This window comes from Oryctolagus cuniculus, chromosome 12 (assembly GCF_051225735.1).
Source record: "Oryctolagus cuniculus isolate XC-2025 breed Fujian yellow rabbit chromosome 12, ASM5122573v1, whole genome shotgun sequence".
In the NCBI taxonomy this organism is placed as follows: Eukaryota; Metazoa; Chordata; class Mammalia; order Lagomorpha; family Leporidae; genus Oryctolagus; species Oryctolagus cuniculus.
Window position 1 is genome coordinate 82,456,907 of NC_142878.1, and position 23,926 is coordinate 82,480,832.

Consider the following 23,926-nt stretch of genomic DNA (forward strand, 5'->3'; position numbering starts at 1 on the left):
AATATACAAGAGATTCCTGAGGGTAACAAAAATATCTTGAAAATATGTAGCCATTTGAAGTATAAAATAGCAAGTGTAAGAATAGCATGATGGTAAAACTACTAGTTGAAGGCTTATAAACAGTAGAAAATAGTTTGCCTTTCCTGAGTTCATAATTATACATCAGTGCAAACAAAACTGTCCCAAATTTCACGGCTATAAATCTCAGATTTGCAGAGGCACACAAAACATGAAAGTTTGTGTCAAGCGAGCTGACCCCAGATCTCAGTACTTTCTTCCACACGATCTTCCATGGCTTCCTAATTTAGTCTTGCCTATGAAGTGACTTGTCTTCCAGGAGAAGGCATTCAGCCTGGTACTGCCTCAGTCTGGTCCTTTGTTTTGTAAGCTCACCACAAAAGCCATTCCGTTCAGCTAGGGCCCTCGTTCTTGCTGTATCATCAAAGTGGTGGCCCTGTGGTGTTAGGGGAACCTGCTCACCCCCTTCCTGGCTAACTGATTGACACTTTTCCCAGGCTGGTCTCACAGGTGCTCTTTCCACTCCATTTGGCGGTGGTTCAGGGCAGGTGCTGTGATTCACGAGGCTGTCGGTGGCTTTTTCTCAAAGTTTTCTTTCCTTCTGATTCACCTAGAGGAAGACAGCGGAGTTGCTTTCTTGGATTGGGTCTTTGTAATGTAGACACAGGAACAGATTCTAAGTCATCCAAAGGTGTATCAAATTGAGTTGGACTGCTTTCATTTTTTTTTAAAGATTTATTTATTTACTTGAAAGAGTTACACAGCGAGAGAAGGAGAGGCAGAGAGAGAGAGAGAGAGAGAGAAAGGTCAGTCTTCCATCCGCTGGTTCACTCCCCAGATGGCTGCAACAGCCAGAGCTGTGCCGATCTGAAACCAGGAGCCAGGAGCTTCCTCTGGGTCTCCCATGTGGGTGCAGGGGCCCAAGGACCTGGGCCATCCTCTACTGCTTTCCCTGGCCACAGCAGAGAGCTGGATTGGAAATGGAGCAGCTGGGACTCGAACCAGCGCCCATATGGGGTACTGGTGCTGCAGACCAGGGCTTTAACCCTCTGTGCCACAGAGCTGGCCCCTGCTTTCATTTCTGCTAAGTAGATGGCTACGTCCTGGGGCCAAATTTTCTTTAGGGGACCGCTTTAGGCTTTAAGCCACAGTCACCTGTGTTAGCATGATCTCTCTTTTTGCTGGAGTGCTTGATTTGCCATTGGTAGGCGGGAAAGATGACGATCTCTGTAAGGCAGAGTTAGGTCCCTTTTGCCTTATTATTTATAAAACACTAGCAATGTTAATATCAGGTGAGGTGTAACTTCACATTAAAAGCACTTGATAGGATAAGGAAGGTGATTTAATAGAACAAACACTTCTGGTCGTAAATCTATATGTACCGCATAACATGGTACCTAAATAGATAAAGTACAAAGTGTTCAAAATGTGAAGAGAACTTGATGAAAATATTTCACAGCTTCAGAATTCCTTATGCCTTTTCACAGCTGGAAGATTTAGTAGACTCAAATAAATATGACCTAGAGAAAAAAATAGAAATTCAGTCTAATGCCGTGTTTAACGTTTTGGTCCTCAAATAGAGAATTCATATTTTTGCATATCTATGGAATTAAAAAAAAATCAGGGGCAGGTATTTCTCCTTGCAGTTAAGGTAAAGTGTCCACATTAGAATGCCTGGGTCCAGTACCAGCTTTGCTCTCTGACTCCAGCTTCCTGCTAATGTAGACCCTGAGAGGCAGTGGTGATGGCTCAAGTAATTGGATTCCTGCCGCCCATATGGAAGAACTGGATTGAGTTCCTGGCTGCTAGCTTTGGTCTCTGCCATTATAGGCATTTGGGGAGTGAATCAGCAGATAGGGACTTTCTCTCTATTTTACAATTTATTTATTTGAGAGGCAAACAACAACAACAACAAAACCATGTGCCACAAGGCAAACATTAACATATTAAAAAATATGAATTTTTTACAGGCTATAGTTTTTATTGTAGGCCAGTGCAGTTATAAATAATAAATATGGCTCAAGAAAGCTAAACTTCCTGGAAATGAAGAAACATAATTTTAAGTAGTTCTTGGCTTTCTAGATATTCTTAGATCAAAAAAGAAATTAGAAAATGAAATGTAAAAAATTAAAAACGTACACCATTTTGCACCTCACCTGTGGACACAGCAAATAGCATGTTGAAAAGAAACTGTCTGGGATGCTTGCATCCCGTGTTGTAGTACCTGGGTTCGAGTTCCACTCCAGTACCCTGGGTCCCTGCCACCCACATGGAAGACCTAAATTGAGTTTCTGGTTCCTGGCTTCAGTCTGGCTCAGCCCCAGGTGTTACAGCCATCTGGGGGGTGAACTGGCAGATGGAAGATCTGTGTTTGTCTCTCTGCCTTTCAAATAAATGGGAAAAGAATGAAAAAAAGAATCTTCATTATTAAGGAAGAAATAATAATGAAAAAGGATCTTGGTTTTTATTGGTAAATTAAGGGACTTGGTTGTGGAGTGCTGTCTTAGGTCTCTCTCTCCTCTCTCTCTCTCTCTCTTTCTCTCTCTCTCTCTCCCTCCTCAGCCCCTGGTTTTCTGTATATGTGTCTATCAGGTGACTTAACTTGGAGCCTGCTATGAGAGAATTAGAGCGCTGTTGCTGTGGCCTTTGGCTCTGTGAGGTCCTGAGCCCTCCCTCTCTGGTGTTTTGTGTCGTCAGGTGCTCCAGGAGCAGATCCGAGCCAGGGACAACATTAGCTACGGAACGAATTCTGCCTTAAAGACCTTGGAGATGCGGCAGCTCTCGGGCTTGGGAGACCTTCGGGGCAGAGTGGCAAGGTAGGTGCTCAAGGGGGGGGGGGGACGCACTGTCAGAAACCACTGTCCACGTCTCACCGCAGAGAAACCATAAGCACCTGCAGTGATGGCTCTGCCACTGACCCCGGTTTGCTTGTCACCCATGTATCCCTGTCTCAGAAGGTCATGTCCTCCCGCATGTTTACACAATTATTATGTGTCAGTTAAAAATGGAGTAAGGTGAACCTAAGACCAACAAAACCTCCCTATATTCCATAAGCCCCATTAAAAAAATTATTTTATTTGAAAGATAGAGTGACCAAGAGTCTGGCCAGACCCTCTGGGTCTCCCAAGTGGGTTGCATGGGCCCAAGCATTTGGGCCATCTTATGCTGTTTTCCCAGGTGCATTAGTTAGGAAGACAGATGGGAAGCAGAGCAGCCTGGGCTCGGTGTGGGATGCTGGGCATTGCAGACAGCAGCTTAACCTGCTACACCGCAGTGCTCCGTTTTATGGGGCTTGTGGCCCCATAAGCTCCATGTGGGTGAAGAATATATTCACGAAGCTGGAAAGGAAATTCCTTGCATTCTTTTGCTGTGCCTGTTCCCCACGTAGTGCATACAAGCTGGCGATAGACGCTGGGCCTGCCATGCTTTCTCTCTCATGCGTCTCTGCAGTTGGCGTTGTCTTCAAGGGAGCAGATGGCGGGCGCGCTCACTCCGCTGACCCGTGTCGTTTGGTGGGAGGAATATTGTGTTTACTGAATCCAGGGATCCACAGTTGGAACTTACATTTTCGATGTCTTTCCTTGTAAATCATCTTTGGTAGACTTTCTGAAAGTACTGGTTTGTGATAAATGGGCAATCTGAGAAAGAAATCTTTCAGCACGGATAATCTAAAGTGCTATTCTCTCTGCCCGAAGTATGTTCTCCAGGCAGCAGCACTGCTTAGCTGCTGATAGCCGGGGGGCTTGTGGGAAATGTGTGGTCTCAGGATCAGCCCCCAGCTGCTGAGTTAGCATCTGCATTGGTGTCAGACCCCTGCATCCGTGTGCATGTTCAGGTTTGAGAGGCAATGCATCAAGACCGTGTTTAGGATTATTTTTATCTGGATGTGACAGTTGTTTCAACGTATTTGTGGGCTTCTTCTGCCCTCTGCTGCTGTTAGGAGCCAAGCACGTGAAGGGGCTGCCTGGTGAACAGGCTCTTAGGCAGCCTGGATTCTACACGGGGTGGGGGTGTACGAGAGAACAGGGACTCACCGGGCCCACGTGGCGAGCAGTGGGGTTAGGGCGAATGTGTGCACACAGCCGTGAAGGGCGGTGAATGCCGCGAGTGTGTCCAGGTTTGCTAGGGAAAGGTCAGTCCAGGAGCAGAGGGCTGTGTGGGTTGGATGAAGGAATGGTTGACCACTCGCTCCTGTGTTTACTGTCCTCGTCATGCTGAGCTCTAGTCTCCTGAGAGTGATGGGCGCCCTGCTCACCTCCGCACTGCTGTCTTCCCGCGCACTGTGCCCTTCAGCAGAGGCCAGCTGTCCATTTCCGAATAGGCCATGCTGTCCTGTCACCATGCCTTTGCGTGTGCTGTCTGAGACCTCGTGTGCCTTTCCTCCTTGTTTTCTAACTTCTTGTTAGTCTGGTTTCTTTTTTATTTATTTAAAGGTTTATTTATTTTTGTGAAAGGCAGAGTCACAGAGAGAGAGATCCACTGGTTCACTTCCCAAATGGTCACGATCTGGAGCCTGGATTTTGACTCTACTGGGTCTCCCACATGGGTGCAGGGGCCCAAGCATCTGGGCCATCTTCTGCTGCTTTTCCAGGTGCATTAGCAGGGAACTAGAAGTAGAGCAGTGAGACTCGAATTGGTGCTCGTATGGGATGCTGGTGTTGCAGGTGGCAGTTTAACCTGCTGCACCATGACACCGGCCCCCTTGTTGGTTTTTTTTTTGTTTGTTTTTTGTTTTTGTTTTTGTTTTTGTTTTTGTTTTTTGACAGGCAGAGTGGACAGTGAGAGAGAGACACAGAGAAAGGTCTTCCTTTGCCGTTGGTTCACCCTCCAGTGGCTGCCGTGGCCGGCACACTGTGCCGATCTGAAGGCAGGAGCCAGGTGCTTCTCCTGGTCTCCCATGCGGGTGCAGGGCCCAAGCACCTGGGCCATCCTCCACTGCACTCCCGGGCCACAGCAGAGAGCTGGCCTGGAAGAGGGGCAACCGGGACAGAATCTGGCGCCCCGACCGGGACTAGAACCCGGTGTGCCGGCGCCACAAGGCGGAGGATTAGCCTAGTGAGCCGCGGCGCCGGCCCCCCTTGTTAGTCTTTTAAGATCAGCTCAAATGTCACCTTCGCTGGCAGTCGTTCTGAACACCTCCACTCCACTGAGCTCCCCTTGCCTCGGCTCTGTTGCATCTCTGTTGTCTGTGCTGTCCTGGGGGTGGGGCTGCATGTGTTTCACTGCTTTAGCCAAATGCCTGGATTAACCTCTGGAAAAGAGCAGATGCTCAACATTCTCTGTGTGCTTGGATGAATGCATGACTTAGAAAACCACTGTAGCTTTTGACTGAGCTGGTGCCAAAGACAAAGCAGGAAGCTCCTGCCCCTCTCAAAGCTGAAGCCAAAGCAAAGAGTCCACAGCCACAAAGAAGAAATCCTCGTGTCAGCCGCCTTCTGGCAACCAAAGACATTGCCGCTCCGGAGGCGGCCCAGACAGCCTTGGAAGAGCACTCCCAGGGGAAATGAACTTGACGACTGTGCCATTGTCAGGGTCCCCCGAGTCTGCCATGAAGAGGACGGAGACCACAGTGCTCTCCTGTTCATCGTGGATGTCAAGGCCAAAAACCAGCTGCAAAGAAACTATGATAGTGACCTGGCCAAGGTCAGTACCCTGATCAGGCCTGATGGAGAGGAGAAGGCATATGGTCTCTTGGCTCCTGATTGGGAGGTTTTGAATGTGGCCAACAAAATGGGGATCATCTCAGTTCACTCCAGCCAGCTAACTTTAAATATATGTTTTTGTTTTTTTTTTTCTTTTCCACCATCACAAAATAGAAGAGAAAATCACTGTCACGGGACCAGGAGATCCTTGAATCTTTGTTTGTGGAATTTGGCTTTAACGAAACCCCAGCTCCGTGATAGCTCCAGAGCAGTCAGGCACTGGAAGACATTCAGAGCTCCTGGGCGGAGTGGGGCACTCAGGAGAACTTGGAGGGCTTTTGTGGCCCCTGTAGTTGCAGATGAAGTTAAGTGAGCTGATACATGTGGGGCTCACTGTACCACCTGGGAAAGAGCGAGCAGGCAGCAAAGCAAACAGCATCAGCGATGTTACCTTCATGTTGTTGATTCTAAAACAGAGAAGTTATTATTTTTTAAAATGTTTATTTATTTATTTGGAAGACAGGGTTGGAGGGAGGGAGGGAGGGAGGGATGGAGAGAGAGAAAAAGAGTGAGAGAGAGAGAGACAGGCCTTCCATCTGCTGGTTCACTCCCCAAATGGCCACAATGGGCAAAGCTGGGCCAATCCGAAGCCAGGAGCCAGAGGCTTTTTCTGGGTCTCCCACATGGGTGCAGGGGCCCAAGCACGAGGGCCATCTTCAACTGCTTTCTCAGATCACAGAAGAGAGCTGAATCAGAAGTGGAGCAGCTGGGACTTGAACTGGCGCCCATGTGGGATGCCAGCACTGCAGGTGGAGGTGGCTTTACTCACTACACCACAGTGCCAGCCTCCAGAGAAACTATTTTGAAATGCTTTCAGGAATCTTACAGTAACAAATACTTTTGCTTTGTTTCCTGGCTGTATTTGTCTTTCCCCTGGAATGCCAATGAGGCTTTGACTGTTGAAGTGACTTCTTATAAAATAAAAATTCCTTGGCAAAGTTTTAACTTTCTTGAATTGATTATGTAATTGTATCAGAAGGGTATGAACTTTTTAAGTGATATACCTAAATTACTAGGATGTTGTATGACTTAATATTTAATTTTATTTTTTTTATGGATCTGTCAAGTAATATGATTAATAGGAAACAGTTCCTGGTTTTTCCTCTTAGATCCAGCTTGGAAGGGCAAAGCCATGTTCTCTGTGGAAGCTAGAGACACATTTACAATGCTAAGCATGGGATACCCTAAACAAGACTTGATCAGACAAGTTTCCTGTTTCTTCCTAGGAAGAGCTCGAAGAGTGTAGCTTTCTACTGAGAATTTTCCCCAAGACTCAGCAGCTGCTCTGGTTTGCATTGTTAGAGCCCTACAGACAGTGCATGCTGAGGCAGGTGCATAAGCTCCTGGTGCATATCAGGAATTGGAGTAGGATAATACGAGGAGCCCTTTAAGGGTGGCACAGTGCACCGCAAGGTCCAACAGTGATGCTTGGTCCCTTTCCTCTTCTTCTTTTTTAAAGATTTATTTATTTGAAAGGCAGACAGTTACAGAGAGGCGGAGAGAGAGAGACAGAGAGAGAAAGACAAAGAGATCGATCTTCCATCACTGGTTAACTTCCTAAATGGCTGCAATGGCCAAAGCTGGGCCAATCCAAAGCCAGGAGCCTGGAACTTCTTCTGGGTCTCCCACGCCGGTGCAGGGGCTGAAGAATTTGGGTCATCCTCTACTGCTTTTCCAGGCATAGCAGAGAGCGAGATTGGAGGTGGAGCATCTGGGACTTGAACTGGCGCCTATATGAGATACCAGCACAGCAGGCAGCGGCTTTATCTGCTACACCACAGTGCTAGTCCCTACTCTGCCTCTCTTCTGTCTTTATGAACAGATTTAGTGAGGTATAATTTGCATACCACATAAGTCACGTATTCAAAGTATGCAATTCAGTTATTTTAGAGTATTCACAGAGTTGTGTAACCATTACTGCAATTCATTCTAAAGATTTTATTTTTAATATTTGATTTATTTATTTGACAGGTAGAGTTACAGACAGTGAGAGGGAGAGACAGAGAGAAAGGTCTTCCTTCCGTTGGTTCACTCCCCAAATGGCTGCAACGGCCAGATCTGTACCGATCGGAAGCCAGGAGCCAGGAGCTTCCTCCTGGTCTCCCATGCGGGTGCAGGGGCCCAAGGACTTGGGCCATCCTCTACTGCTTTCCCAGGCCACAGCAGAGAACTGGATTGGAAGAAGAACAGCCAGGACACGAAGTGGTGCCCATATGGTATGCTGGCATCACAGGCAGAGGATTAACCTACTGCGCCACTGCGCCAACCCCCATTCTAAAGATTTTTAAAAGTTATTTATTTTTATTTCCATTTGAAAGGGGAGGGGGAGAGGCAGACAGACAAGAAGAAATCATCCATTCTTTGGTTCACTCCCCAAATGCCTGCAACAGCCAAGGCTGGACCAGGCCAGAGCCAGAAACTAGGAACTCAGTTTAGATCTCCCACATGGGTGGCAGTGACCTAGAGATCAGTAACAGTTTTTTCCCCCTAGCTTTTGGAGATATGTATTTTCACCTTTTCAATTAATATGCTGATTTCGATAGTTGATTGCAGTAAATCTGTGCAATTTAGTGAGTGGAGACTGTTTTCAGTATCTTTGTCATTTAGGGAAGGATTCATGAACTTCTTTGAGACCTTAGGGCAATTATACATCTTGAGATGTACATTCTGAGAGCTTTCAGAAGACTCTAGGTTGCCAATTTACTGAAAGTGGAACTGGCACAGGCTTCTTCTCAGTGTACATTTACAATGACTTATTCAGCAAATTCCCAACTAGTTGCCGGGGCCCTTTTGTCTGACTTGGTGGAGTGATGAGCAAGGGCAAGATGTCAGATGTGATCCCTGTCAATACAAGGCACATGCACACACAAGCTGAATAACATTGTGCTAATGGAGACATAACAATATTTTTAAAATTCTAGACAGTGTGGCATTTGTATTGGAGAGAAAAAGTTTCTACTGTATCCTCATTTTGTGGAATAGTATTTGACATCCTCTGGACATTCTGTAAATGTTTATGAATGAGTGAATTCTGGAGTGGGGCTCTAACCACTGCCTCCTCTACTCTGCTACCTTGAACCTGACCTTTTAATGACAGTGGCTCTATCCTATGTGTCTAGCTGGGCTGGGGCCTCCTTGTAATCCAGCCTCATTTCTGCTGGGCAGAGATAGTAGGATGATGCGTGTTCCATGCAGTTATAATGCATCCTTTGAACATATTTATCACACATATTTATCTTAGAGGATTTGTACGACTTAGAAAAGAATGAAAGGTAAAAATCACAGCGATCCAGGGATGGTTAAAATTGTGTATGTTCCCTTATAAAATGGCACTGACTTATGCCTCAGGGCTCAGATGCAGAGCCCTGACAGAGGGCAGCAGTGTCTTGTCATTCAGGAGGGATCCAAGTAGGCAGCCCCAGCACCTTCTCACAGGTCCTTCATTTTCCTTCCCAAGTCGCTTACTGTTAACCACTTCCTCTGAGTGTCTGGCCATCTCTTACTCCAGGTAAAATTAATCGCTAGATGTGTCTGAAATCTGCCATCATCTTTTCCCTTCCTGAGTGTCTACATTCCCGAGTGGATCTCCACGTATCAGCAGTCTTTTGCTAGCTGGTGCCAGCGTATTGGATGTGGCCATCTGGAATCCACACCCGAGTTTTTCTCCTGCATTTCACCTGGTCATCAGGAATTCTTCCAGAAGCTACAGGTTCTTGGAGAAGCGATGGGTGTGGGTTGGAACGCTGGCACAGTAGCAGGAGTGGAGGCCAGGGGCGTCCAGGCTCCTGTGACTCGCCTGTGCCTCTGGGACCTGCTCAAGCCTGATGCCTGTACCTCCCTTCCCCTTGAAGCTGGAGTGGTGCTCGTCTGCCCACCTTCGTGAACTGCTGTGCTCCCAGTGGCCTGTCCAGATTGCTGGGTCCTCTCATGTCCTGTGTGTGAGCGTTCTCTCCTGGAGCCACACAGCAAGCCAGCAGCTTCTTCTCAAAGCAGGCACGATTGTCCTGGAGCAGGGTCCATTCTGTGACTCCCTTCCTGGGACCTGACAGGGTGTCATACCCAGCTTATCTGCTGCAGTTACTTCGAGCATCACTGGATCTGCTGAGCTGTAAGACTCATGGGCAGAGCAGCTTTTGTTACAGCATGGACCAGCTAGAGCCTTCCGCCACTCTGGAACCCATCTGACGCATCCAGCCTTACAAGGGATTTGGTAAAAAAGAAGAAATGCTTTCAAGTATGGTGGAAGCTGCTGCTGAAACCGAAGGAAGCATCCAGCTGTTAAGGGCAGAGGGTACTGCAGAGCCCCAGATCCTGGGCTTTTCTGTAATTGGGCTCTCAGTGCACACACTGGGTTCTACTCATGGGCATTGTCAAACCATAGCCTCTTTGATGGTTACATTGCTCATCTTATTAAGCAACATCCCTATGTGTTAGCTTCAAAACCGTAATGAGGACAGCTCTCTGATGAACCCATTTGTGCCTCTGTTAAAAAGAATGATTGATAGTGCAGTTGCTTTGCATTTTATTGTGTGTCAGGACACACTGGTGCGTGTTTTTAAGCTTTAATGCACATGAGCTCTGTTACTTGCCTGGACAGATGTGACGCCAGCATAGCCCGACTCTCTGCAGAGCACAAATCAACCTATGAGGGGCTCCAGCACTTGAACAAAGAGCAGCAAGCTGCCAAACTCATCTTGGAGACGAAGATCAAAGATGCAGAGGGACAGGTGAGGCGTGTTTCGGGTAACTTTCAAAAGCAGGTCATTTGTTCCAAGAATGATGTGGCACTGATCATTTCTTGAAGGAGGAACCAACTGGGGCCCCTGCTTGGGTTCTGCAACTCCCAAGCATCTCCTTTCTCTACTCCTTCCTCTGTTTTACGAGAGTGGCCCTTCCCACGTCTGATGACCAAGCCACTAAGATTTTTTTTCATAAAGTCCTAGTTGTAAAAGTTCTTTCTTTCTTCTTATCCCTCAAGCAATTGATGTATTCCAGAAACTCTAAAGTATGTGTCCCAAACTACCTCTTGCATGTGGAAGTGACCCAGCATTCTCTGTCATGCCGCTCGTCCCGGTGTTGGGTTCAGGAAACAGTTACTGTATTCACTGGGGTTCATCACACGTGTTGCAGTGGGACAAAGTCAGGACAAAGCTAGGGGATAGGCGGGCTAATGATTTTGGGGGTATCCTACCTTGATTCAGAGGTTACTTTCACAAAGCAAAACTCTTGGTATTTCACAGTGTCGTTTTTGGCTGTTGACGGCATCATGGTGCCACCTTCCAGGACTTCTCCCGCAATATCTGTCTTATTTGCTGTACGTCACTTAAAGAGAAAGCTATTCCAGTGAAATAGAGGCAGTTTTTTTTTCTTTGAAGAATCAGTTAAGGTAGAATTATTGCCCAAGAAAATAGATGCTAAGGAAGTCTTAAACTTCCCTGTAGCCAAGCCAATTAGAACACAAAGAAATTCACCCAAAGTTGCATACTTTTCTTTGTTCTGTATTTGACAAATGCCATGAATCTTCAAGTAAGGATCATTTAGCACCAGTTTTTGCAGGAAAAGCAGACTTTGCACAGAGAACTCGTTTTATATGAAATTTTAGTAAAAAGAGCAGGGAAGAAAGAAGCAGGAGTCTCATATCTATAAAGTACGGTTGCTAGTGACTTCACCTGATGCAGAGGTAAATCTGGCACCTTGATGGAGTTTTGAAAACATTTTATTTTAAAACCAGATAAATAAAGAGATCTTCGATCCACTGATTTGTTCCCTAAATGCCCTCAGTAATGGGTACTGGGTACTTGGTACTGCTGCCAAAGCCAGCAGCCTGGAACTCCATCTGGGTTTCCCATTTGGGTGGCAGGGACCCAAGTACTTGAGTCATCACTTACTGCCTCCCAGGGTGCTCATTAGCAGGAAGCTGGAATTGAAAGCTGAGCTGGGACCTTGAGCTGAGGCACTCTGGTATGGGATGTGGGTGACCCGCTGTGCCAAATACTCACCCCCTTGATGGGCTTTGTAAGCCATAAAATTCCATTCTCTGTGACTAGCAGCCGCCCACATTCATGGGAGAAATTCCAAGGTCAGGAGAGGGCTGTGTTTCATGCTCAGATGGAAGTCATGGTCCCGAGCAGGAGTTGGGCTTGCTTCTCAGAGAGCCATAAAGTTAAATGATCAGTGCATGATGGATATTTTGGCAGGGCTTCTGGCCTTGACTTTTGATGGATGTGTAAGAAAGAAAATGGAATTGGCAAGACGAGGTGAACTCCTAAATGAATTTATGAAATTAGATTGAATTGAATGCCGTGGATAACATATAGCTTCCTGAATGATTTCTGAAATTACATCTGAAGAGGTTAGATATGGCACTTATAAGCAAGGTTTCTTTTCCAGATTTCTCAGCTTTTGAACAGAGTTGACTTGTCAATATCAGAGCAAAGCACTAAACTGAAGATGTCCCACAGAGACAGTAACCACCAGCTGCAGCTTTTGGATACTAAGTAAGTAAATGTATAAATTATTTCAGTTAACTTATTACTTGTAATTTATTAAAAATTTTTCTGGTTGAAGCTCTTTATGAGCTCTGCATTGATTTTTCCCTTTTGGTTTTTATTCATGGCACAAAGTAAAACCAGCAAACAGAGTAGAAAGGGCCCACGTGGTGTGTTACCACTTGTTCATATTTACGGTTTTCAGAGACTGGATAAAAATCCTTCTGTTCATTAAGTAGATACTGAGTGCTGGTCTAGGGCTGAGGATCAAGTAATGAACAAAAGCCAGAGTGCTCTTATCCTTGCAGAGTTTATAGTCCAGGGGTTTGACGACCATTGATCAAACCACGAGCTAAGTAAGCGCATGCGTGGGCTGGCATTGTGGCACAGCTGGTTAAAGCTGCCACCTGCGACATCAGCGTCCCATGTGAGTACTGCTTTGCTTCTGACCCAGCTCCTTGCTAATGCACCTGGGAAAGCAGTGGAGGGTGACCCAAGCACTTGGACCCCTGTCACCCAGGTGGGACACCCAGATGGAGTTCCATGCTCCTGGCTTTGGCCTGGCCCAGCCCTGGCTGTTGAGGTCATTTGGGAAGTGAACCAGGGTATGGAAGATCTCTCTCTCTTTCCCTTTGTAACTCTGCATTTCAAATAAATAAATCTTTAAAGACAAATAAGCATGTGCTATCCCAAGGTTCTTTAAAAAGTTCATGGGAAGTGGAATGGAAAAATAAGCTTATTTTGGTGCAATTTTTTTAAAGATTTATTTATTTACTTGAAAGGCAGAGTTAGAGAGAGAAAGAAAGAGAAAATCTTCTATCTGCTGGTTCACTCCCCAAATGGCCACAATGGCCAGGACTGGACTAGGCCAAAGCCAGGAGCCTAGAGCTTCTTCCAGGTCTCCACGTGGGTACAGGGGCCCAAGCACTTGAGTCACCTTCTTCTTAGCAAGGAGCTGGACTGGAAGTGGAACAGCTAGGACTTGACTCAGGACCCATATGGGATGCCATTATCACTTTACCCACTATGGTACAATGCTGGCCCCATGTTTTGTTTTGTTTTAAGATTAATTAATTAATTTTGAAAGGGAGGGAGAGAAAGAAAGAATATCTTCTACCCACTGTTTCACTCCTTAAATGACTGCAATAGCTAGGTCTAGGCCAGGCTGGAACCAGGAGCCAAGAACTCTGTCCTGGTCTCCCATTTGGGTGTGGGAGCCCAAGCACTTGGGCCATCCTCTGCTGCTTTCCCAGGGTGCATTAGCAGGGAGCTGGATTGGAAGTGCAGCAGCCAGGACTTGAATTGGTGCCCATATGGGATGTTGGCATCACAGGCAGAAGCTTTACCCACTATGCCACAATGCTGACCTTGCACTGTTTCACTCCTCAAATGACTGCAACAGCCAGGTCTGGGCCAGGTTGAAGCCAGGAGCCAAGAACTCCATCCTGGTCTCCCACATGGGTGGCAGGAGCCCATGTAACTGGGCTATTATCTGCTGCCTTCCAAGCACATTAACAGGAAGCTGGGTCAGAAATGGAGCAGCTGGGACTTGAACTGCCACCCTGATATGGGATGCTGGTGTTGCAAGCAGTGGCTTAACCACTGTGCCACACCGTTGGCCCCATGCAAACAGTTTTGAAATCTGTACATTTGGGTTCATAGAAAAATGTGTATTATGAAAAAAACTGTGCATGCAGTTCAAAATATTTTGTACTAAGGTACATTTATATTTTAATCCATTTTTTACGAATCCTTTGATGACTCCTCATGCTATTACTGCTGATGGTGATGAGAGCTTTTGGAAGGAAGAGCTCTTGGTTGTGGTGGGCGGAGTTATGGTCCCCTCAATATCTCTACACCCTAATCTCTGAAACCTGTTAATATGTCACTTTATATGGCCAAGGAGACCTTACAGATGTGATAAAGTTAAAGGTTTTGAGATGCATAGATTATCGTAGGTTTCCAAGTAGGCCTGTTGTAAGGACTGGGGTCTTTAAAGAGGGAGGCTAGAGGGTCTTAGTCAAGAGAGAAGGCCCCCGGAGAGTGGAAGCAGAGACCGGAGTGACTGCCACTGCGGATGGAGGCAGAGGTTGCAAACCAGGGAACCCAGGTGGCCCCCAGAGCCTGAAAAAGCCAAGGCCATGGTTTACTTTCCCTATAGTCCAGTGAAAATGGCCTAGACTTCGGATTCCAGAACTGTAAGAGAAAAATCTTGCATGGTGTTTTAAGACAGCATGTTTACGGTTATTTGTCACAGGCACGGGACGCTTACACAGCAATGCTGTGAGAGTGAATGGGAGTCCTGGGGGGGTGGGCCTTCCCATGGAGGGGACCTTGGGAGGGAGGGCTGAAGGGTGGGTGAGGCTGACTAGGTAGAGAGCAGAGTGAGGCCACAGGGAATAGAAGAGCCCATCCCAGGAGAGATGTGATAGGTCAGAAGCGCAAAGGAGGTGCAGGTCCTGGGTGCTGGGATGGAGAGTGGGGGAGGCGGTGGGACGTGAGGCTGGGAGGGGGCCGGCCATCCAGGACTTTCTGTCATATCCATGGAGGCGCGGGAATCCTCCGGAGGACGTTAACCGGGTGGGATGTTGGTTTTCAAACAGCCTAAGTGAAGTTGGAGAACGGATCACACAGCCAATGTGGAGATGGGAAGATCTCTTTAGTGAGGAACATTTTGTTGCAGTTGTTGAGATGGGAGGTCTGTGCTGGACTGGTTTTGGGATGTGTGAGACAGGGCGCTGTGATCTGTTTCACTTTCCCATTTCGTTGTTGTGTTGCTTCAAGTTTGTGCCTGCCTGCAGCGACTCTCACCTGCCACTCTTCTGCTCAGTCACAAAGCCCGATACCTATGTGAACTTGGCATTTTCAGATCCAGGGGTTAGTGGGTATTTGTGAATGCACACACACAAGTGAGGCTCTGAGTTGACAAATTTTTTAAAAAAAATGACTTCAGTTTGGAACTTTATTAGAAATTTGTGGGAAGTTGATTAATCATTCTCTGGTTCCTACATCTTAGTACCTCCATGTTTGATGCCATGTCAGGACTCTCAGTGATTTTAACAGGAATTCTCCTATGGAAGTTATGGTTCTTTTCCTCTGATTATCTGCTGCTGCTGCTTTTGTTGTTTTTTAAAAGATTTATTTACTTGTGACAGAGTTACACAGAGAGAGAGGGAGAGACAGAGAGAGGTCTTCCAACTGCTGGTTCACTTGATGGCTGCAGTGGTTGGAGTTGGGCTCATCCGAAGCCAGGAGCTTCCCCTGGGTCTCCCATGAGGGTGCAGGGGCCCAAGCCCCTGGACTATCTTCTACTGCCTTCCCAGACCACCAGCAGAGAGCTGGACTGGAAGAAGAACAGCTGGGAACACGAACCAGCGCCCTTATGGGATGCCGGTGCTGCAGAAGCTCAGCCTGCTACTATGGCACAGCACTGGCCCCTGATGATCTGTTTCAATACTTGTATACGTATTGAGATTTGTTACTATTCTGCATAGATTCCACAAGCTCACCAAATAAATATTTCTATTGCTCAGGAAGAAAAGAAACATCTTAGTATTTTTTCCCTCTGTGATTAATTTCCTTAGATGTTAGTAGGTCAGGAGACATGAGCATCTTGTGTCTCCAGTTGAAAGCCTAGAAGTTGAAAGGCTGTTTACAGGGGCAGGGGACTAAGCCTGGGACCGATATGAGGGAGTTCAGATTGGAGACCCAAAACATGACACTCCACTTGGATGAAGAAGGGAAAAAACGTTCCACAGGAGCATAATAAATAACTTACCTGTCTAAATCCTGGCTCTGAGGAGAAGGGTAAAAGATATTTTTTTAATGTGCATTGTTTTATTTCTGGGTTTTTTACTTGTTTAGAATTTGTTTGAAAGCATTACAGAGAGGGAGAAGCAGAGTCGGGGGGTGGGGAGAGGGAGAGAGAGTGAGAGGGAGAGAGAAGGAGGGAGAAAGAGAGAGAGGCCGGCGCCGCGGCTCACTAGGCTAATCCTCCACCTAGCGGCGCCGGCACACCGGGTTCTAGTCCCGGTCGGGGCGCCGGATTCTTTCCCGGTTGCCCCTCTTCCAGGCCAGCTCTCTGCTGTGGCCAGGGAGTGCAGTGGAGGATGGCCCAAGTGCTTGGGCCCTGCACCCCATGGGAGACCAGGAGAAGCACCTGGCTCCTGCCTTCGGATCAGTGCAGTGCACCGGCCGCAGCGCGCCAGCCGTGGCAGCCATTGGAGGGTGAACCAACGGCAAAAGGAAGACCTTTCTCTCTGTCTCTCTCTCTCTCTCTCACTATCCACTCTGCCTGTCCAAAAAAAAAAAAAAAAAAAAAAAAAGATAGAGGGAGAGAGAGAGAATCTTCTGTCTGCTAGTTCACTCACCAAATGGCTGCAACAGCTGTGGTTGGGCCAGGCCTAAGCCAGGAACCAGCAGCTTCACGCAGGTCTCCTAGTAGGTGTAGGGGCCAAGGAGTTGGGTCATCTGCTGCTGCTTTCCCGGGCACATGAGCAGGGAGCTGGACTGGAAGGGGAGCAGCCAGGACTCAAAGCAGGGCCCATGTGGGATGCTGGCACTGCAGGTGGCAGCGTTACCCTCCAAACCATAGCACTGGGCCCCAAAGTATTTCGTAAGAATTCAGGACATAATCCAGCCCTTATAGGAAATAGAGATTCGACTTCCTATTACTGATTTGGTAGTGCTCCAGTGTGTCTGGCAGGAGCAAATGTCGATCTTCAGCCTTCCAGTCTGCTCACAGATAAAGGTCAAAGGAACATGAATGTACAATCACAAATCACAAAACACAGCAAGGAAAAAGCCACCTAAGTGACAGTCAAAAGGAACAAAAAATTGCAGAATCTGGCCTCTGAGTACTGCAAATTAAGAATCACTGGGTAAAATAAGTATGTATGGATGTGTGTGTATGTTTATGTATTTGAATATGTGTGTATAAATGCATGCTTTGAAAGTATAACTGAGAAATAGGGGGTTATCAAATACACCTAAGCAGAACTGAAAGACAACAAAATGGAACTTTCAGAAAAGTATATCAGAACACAGGAGCTGTGTAGGGGAGTCGAACAAAAGATTATACACACGGAAGAGAGGATTAATGAACTGAGATCTACCCAGGAGACAGAATCATGAGATATCAAAGAAAAAGTGTGAGCTATAGAAATTTTGATTGACAGAATAATGTGCCCCGCCTCCACCCAAAAGATGCCCACACTCTTAATTTCTGGCCCCTGTGCCTGTGTCTCCTTATGTGGATTTTGCAGATACGATTAAGGTTACAGGCCTTGAGATGAGAGTATGCAGGGTGATGGGCTGGGTCCTGCCTCATTCTGGGAGCCCCTGACAATGGAGCTGTTCCCAGCCCGGGGCAGAGAGACGTGGCAGGAGAGAGATCTGAAGCCTATGGGCTCAGCCTCTGGTTGCTAGCTTTGAAGACGGAGCAAGGGGGCCACGTGCCAGGCCTTAGAGGCTGAGAATGACCCCTGGCTGACAGGCAGCAGGATCTCAGCCCTGCAACAGTCTATTCATTTCCTAGGGCTGCCTAACAAAGGCTTCAAATTGGGTGGCTTAACAGTACCAGACATTTATTCTCACCGTGTGGGAGACCAGAGATGGGAGGTTGATGCCCTGGTGGGGCCTTCCTCCTGGGAAGGCTCCGGGGAGGATCTTCCCTGGCCTCCTCCAGCCACAGACGTCCACCCCTGCCCATGGTTTCACACGGCCTTCTCCTCTTCTCTCCCTGGGTCTGCCTCAAAGGACTCCAGCCATTTCATTTAGGGCCCATCCAGATGCTCCCGTCTTGAGATCCTAACTTAATTACATCTGCAAAGACCCCCTTTTCCAGATGAGATCGTGTCCCGAGGTCCCAGGTGTTGGCACATGGATGTATCGTTCAGCCCACCATAAGCAGCACAGAAATGAGTGTGGTCCAGAACCTGACTGGGCGGGGAAGTGGGTTATGCCCCCCGAGCCTCCAGTGAACGCAGCTGGGCTGATGCTTGGATCTTGGCCTTGCGATATCCTGGTCACTGCCGAGCTGAGCCGCCTTGATTTCTGACCTATGGAGCTGCAAGATAATGAATGAGCTGTTTTAAGCTGCTACATTTGGGGCAATTTTTTTGTGACAATGATAGAAAACAAATACAAGAGAAGAGAGTAGGAAGGCCTAACTCACGCTAATCTGAACTCAATAAGGAAACCACAGAGGGGATAAGAGAGAAGCAGTCTCTGAAGAGATGATGGTAGATACCTGTGGAAGCCATGACAGGCACATATTGCCAGGATATAGCAGAGTAAGTAATAAGGCACACCCAGATACAGAGTGAAATTACACAACACAAAACATAGAACCTCATGTAGAGAGAGAAGTTAGACGGCTGTTAATTTCTCAGTAGCATTAGAGGTATTGGAAGAAGGTAGTTAAATTTTTTGCTTATTTTCATTTATTTGAAAAGCAGTGGGGGGAGGGGAATCCTCCATCCCCTGGTTCACTCCCCAAATGCTTGCAACAGCCAGGGCTGGGCCAGGAGTCTGGAACTGAGTCAGGTCTCCCAGGTGAGTGACAGGGCCCCAACTGGTTGAGCCATCACCAGATGCCTCCTGGGGTGTGGGCTAGCAGGCAGCTGGGCCGCAGTGGTGTGGCCACAGTTTGAAGCAGGCTCTTTGAGATGGGTGTAGGCCACCCAAGTGGCAACACATTTCTTCTGATGCTGAGGCAAAATAATCACAGAGCCAATGAGAAAATAAAGATATTTCAGACAAACAAAAACTGAAACTTCGCTAAAAACCTTCAGCAAAAGAATTTTTAGAAGGCAGGCTTCACAGAAGAGGGAAATAATACATAAGGAAGGTCTGAAATTTAAGAAGAAAATGAGTGAAGTTTTGAATGAACATTGGACAAATCTAAACAATAATAGTAGAGTCCTAATTGTGGAGACCAAAATCATTGTAGAGGGGTCAGCATTGTAGCGTAGTGGGCTAAGCCTCCACCTACAGTGCCGGCATCCCATAGGGGCACCGGTTCAAGTCCCGGCTTCTCCACCTCCAATCCAACTCTGCTATGGCCTGGGAAAGTAGAAGATGGCCCAAGTGCTTGGGCCCCTGCACCTACGTGGGAGACCTGGAAGAAGCTCCTGGCTCTGGCCTGGCCCAGCCCTCCCACTGGTACTATTTGAGGAGTGACCCAGAGGATGGAAGACCTGTCTCTCTGTTACTTCCTCTTTCTCTCTCTCAACTCTGTGTTTCAAATAAGTAAAATAAAGCTTTAAAAAAATTGTAGAACAAATTAGGTGCTAATAACAGCACCTAAGTTAGGTGAGAGGTTTCTGAAATTAAAGAGTTGGTAGTCTTTCAGGGTAAAATGATAGCTAATGAATCACTGCAGACTCAGACACATTAAATGTGATTGTTAACATTTCTAATACAAAGGAAAAAAAGAATGGGAGTAAATTTTATTATTTTTTAAAGATTTATTTATTTGAAAGTCAAAGTTACATAGAGAAGAAGAGGCAGAGAGAGAGAGGTATTCCATCTGCTGGTTCACTCCCCAATTGGCTGCAATGACCAGAGCTGTGCCAATCCAAAGCCAGGAGCCAGGAGCTTCTTCCAGGTCTCCCACGAGGGTTTAGGGACCCAAGGACTTGGGCCATCTTCTACTGTTTTCCCAGGCCATAACAGAGAGCTGGATCGGAAGTGGAGCAGCTGGGACTCAAACCGGTGCCCATATGGAATGCCAGCACTGTAGGTGGTGGCTTTACCCGCTATGCCACAGCGCCGACCCTGGAAGTAAATTTTAGATGTTGTAAAAAATCCAGTGGACAAAAATTCACATCAGACATGTAAAATTGTTGGCAATGATGTGGAGAAAGGCTCTCTTTATACCCGAACACCTTGGAAAGCAGTCTGTTATTTTTTGGTAAAGTTAAACATGCTCATATCCTAGAGACACGCTTGCATAGGTGAGCAAGGTGCTATGTGTCAGTGTTTTCACAGCAGCATTGCTTTAAATAGCAAAGCTGGAGAACATCAAAGTGGAGCCAGTGTCCATACACAGAAGGATGGTATTTGTGGTATAGTCATGAAATGGAATATTACTCAACAGTGAAAATGAATTAGCCACAACTCTACACAGAGCATGGGTGTCTCTTACATACTGCTAAGGTGAGAAAGGAAGCTGTTAGAATGCTCACCCTGTATTACTGTTCCATTTATGTAAAATTAAAATATAGGCAACACTGAAAAATAGATTGCTTTGGAACCCAAACCAATGAAGTAAAACGATAAAGAATAGTACATCCCAGTCAGTGGCTATTTCTTGGGGGTGGAGCGGGGTTCCTGGGGGCAGTACACTTGGAGCTACAGTTATCAGTATCTTAATCTGGCTGGGGGGTGGGGGTTGTACACAGATGCATTAGGGTGTGGGCTGGCTTCGGTGCTGTGGCTCCCATGTAACAGTGCCAAGGTCAGGGGCCTTGAGTAGGTGAGGCAGCACTACAGCACCCACAGCTCACTGTTTTCTCTGTGCCTCCCATCCTTGCCATTGGGACAGAGTGTGAGATCAGGACAGAAGCTCGTTTAGAAAGATGTGGCCAGAAAGGTGCCACGTCTATGTGTGTGTGTCTCACTGCCCTTCTAGCCACATGGCAGCACTGGGCTGCAAGGGAGGCTGGGAAGTACGGTCTCTGACCAGGTGAGCTTGTACTCAGTTGACATCTTGGAGTTTCTCAGTAGGGAAGAAGAGGGGCCAGTGCTGTGGTGGTGTGGGTTAAGCCACCTCCTGCAACCCTGGCATCCCAAATGCGTGCTGCTCTACTTCTGATCCAGCTCCCTGCTGATGTGCCTGGGAAAGCAGCTTGGGCCCCGCATCCACGTGGGAGACCCGGAAGAGTCTCCTGCCTCCTGGCCTCGCCCCGGCCATTGCAGCCATTTAGGGAATGGATCAGTGGATGGAAGATCTCTCTCTCTGTCTCTCCCTCTTTCTAACTCTGTCTTTCAAATAAATAAATGAATCATTTAAAAAAATTAGGGAAGAAGAGAGGAGATACTGCAGGGCAATTAGTGGCTCCATTGTAAGGAATGTTCATATTATAATTAGAGTCACATTATCTACATTGTATATATTCTTCCTTCATACATATCACAGTAAAAATATTTTAAAGAAATTAAGGGCCAGCAGTATTGCAGAATAGTTATCTTAGGGAATTTGGAAAGAGAGAGGACTGGAGGAATGAAAGATTGATTAGAAGGAGGTTTTTTTTTTTTTTCTTTCAATTTGTTTCTTGATTTAAATTAGGAAATATCCATCTGAGGCAAGAGCAATTTGGGGAGCATTCTTCATTCTTATTTGGGAGACAGAGAAAGAGACAGACAGACAAAAAGAGCTCCCATCTGCTGGTCTATTCCCCAAATACCAGCAAGGCTGGGACTGGGCCAGGCTTCAGCTGGGAACTCTATCCAGGTCTCCCATGTTATTGGCAGGGACCCATCATTGCTGCCTCCCAGGGTCCTATTGATAGGAAGCTGGCACTGGGACCTGGAGCTAGGAATCCAGTCCAGGCACTGAGATACGGGATGTGGGCATCTTACTTACCAGGCCAAATGCCCATGGGGAACAGTCTGATGAGAGAAAGGGAGCCAGGCTCCAGTCCTGGGAGATAAAAGGGATAGGAGGACGATTCCAGGGAGCAGGGGGAGCCTGGAGGAGGGGACTCCAGGGCAGGGGCACCATGGACCCTGGGGACTGCAAAGACGAGTACCTCGTGTGACTGTCACTAGTGTTGTCCCAGTGACCCCCCCTGCCAGCTCCTGTCGGGTAGGAGGCATCACCAGGTGCTTTCTGTTGTGTCCTCCTGATTCTCCCTCATTCCTAACCTGTGCTCAGTGCAGTTCTAAGAAAAGGTAAGCACGTCTTTATGATTGGGCTGAGTTTATTGCTGATACATTCATTGGAAATTTGATAGTCATTGGATCCCATCAATATGTGTAATTATTACGTGTCAGTTGAAAAGAAAAATAAAGAAATCTGATAGTTGAAGATTTAGGTTGTTTGATGTCATCTGAAAATTATTTTGTGTATAATTTGCCAATTTTCTTTTATAGATTTAAAGGTACAGTTGAAGAACTCAGTAATCAGATTTTATCTGCACGGAGTTGGTTGCAACAGGAACAAGAACGGATAGAAAAAGAGCTTTTACAGAAAATTGACCAGCTTTCCTTGGTCATTAAAGAAAACAGTGTAGGTATTGATATTTAACAATGTTTTCCAGTAGAAGCCTACAATGTTTGACTAACACCTAGTGACTTATCACTGATAGACTTGATGGCGAACTGAGCTGTTTGGTGGTTTCTTGCCTTAGAATAAGTTCTGATTTTTTATATCCTTTTTATAAAGAGATGGAGCATTTTGACTTGTTTTGGCTTACAAAGGCCAAGCAGTGAATTTCAGTACTTGCAGTTAAGATAAATTTAACTCGAGACTTTCACGATCCAAAGTGTCCATTTGCGTTTCTCAGAAACTGGCAGTAACCAGCTTCATCCCCATTTGCTGTAATTTCACGCTCTGGTTTTGCTTTCTCCCAGCGTTGAGTCGCTTTTTTCCCCCAAGACCCTCCACTGCAGCGTAGCCACAGAGGGCGGTACTATTGCATGGTAACCTGCGAGCCAGAGCCGCCATTTTCTTCCCAGTCTTCCTCCCGCTTTCCCCCGTCACACAGAGCCTGGGTGTGCAGAACTGCTGGACAGCCATAGAAAGTGAGCCTTGCCCGTGTGGTATTCGGAGTCAGGCTCTGAAAGCGCCTGGCAGATTCTGGTTGGTCTTGGTGATGTGGCATGGCCAATTCCTTCCCCCTCCTGTTTTCTCACATCGCCGCCTCCTGGGGGACGACTTTGCTCTGTCCAGGTGCAGAGCTGCGCTGGCAGTTGTCAGGAGAGCTTTGTGGGGCCATAGCCCACCTACAGCCTGGTGTTTGTAGTCCTGGACTCCGAAGCTTGCCTGCAGACACAGATCCCATATAGAGCAGGCGTGATAGAAAGGAGAGGAAAGAATACAGTTAATGTTTCCTTTCAGTGGTATTTTCCCATATTTTCATCCAATCTGCTGACTGCTTTACTTCGATTCCTACTAATCCACTTGTAGGCTTGTGGGTCTTTGGGTTACTCTTTGTTTTTAAATACAGTTGGCTTAATAGCTAATAGCAAACCCCAGGATAAAGGTGGGTTCAATAAGGTAGAAACTTATTTCTGTTTGGCAGGAAAGAAGTCTGGGGGTAGGCAATACAGGATGAATGTGATGTCTTTTCATCCCTCAGTGGCCCGGGATCCTTTTTTGTTGAACTTTTTGCCAATTCTAGAGAAAGACCCTCAACCTCATAACTCAAGGTGGCTGCTAGAGCACCAGCCACTGGGTCTGAATTTTTGAAACAAAAGGATGAAGGGAGAAGAAAGCCATACTTATCAGCTGTCTGCTCTTTCTGGAAGTTACCACATGCTTATACTTTGATCTCCTTGGCAAGAACTTAATCACATGGGCACAGCAAACTCTGGAGTCAGTGGAAGAACGTTCCTTATCCCGGATGACCTGGGACCCAGTGGAAAACTGGAGGGCTGTTAAGGAAGCATGGGTGTTGGGCTGGGCCACAGTGGCTGTTGTGACTGTTCCCCGCAGGTTGCTGCTAGACCATGTCGTGACTCCTGCACGCACGGCACGTGTTCCCTTCGGAG

General features: G+C 46.9%; 1 protein-coding gene across 11 annotated transcripts in view; it reads left to right on the top strand.

Moving 5' to 3' along the window:
• The window catches only part of FAM81A (family with sequence similarity 81 member A), an 80,511-nt gene that overhangs the window by 42,572 nt on the left and 14,013 nt on the right, over nucleotides 1-23,926 (top strand). For all 11 annotated transcript variants that reach the window (XM_070054300.2, XM_089310492.1, XM_089310489.1 and 8 more), the window contains exons 4-7: nucleotides 2,716-2,834; nucleotides 10,318-10,447; nucleotides 12,111-12,217; nucleotides 22,307-22,442. In XM_070054300.2, coding sequence (XP_069910401.1) covers nucleotides 2,716-2,834; nucleotides 10,318-10,447; nucleotides 12,111-12,217; nucleotides 22,307-22,442 — 492 coding nt within the window. The remainder of the gene's footprint in view (nucleotides 1-2,715; nucleotides 2,835-10,317; nucleotides 10,448-12,110; nucleotides 12,218-22,306; nucleotides 22,443-23,926) is intronic.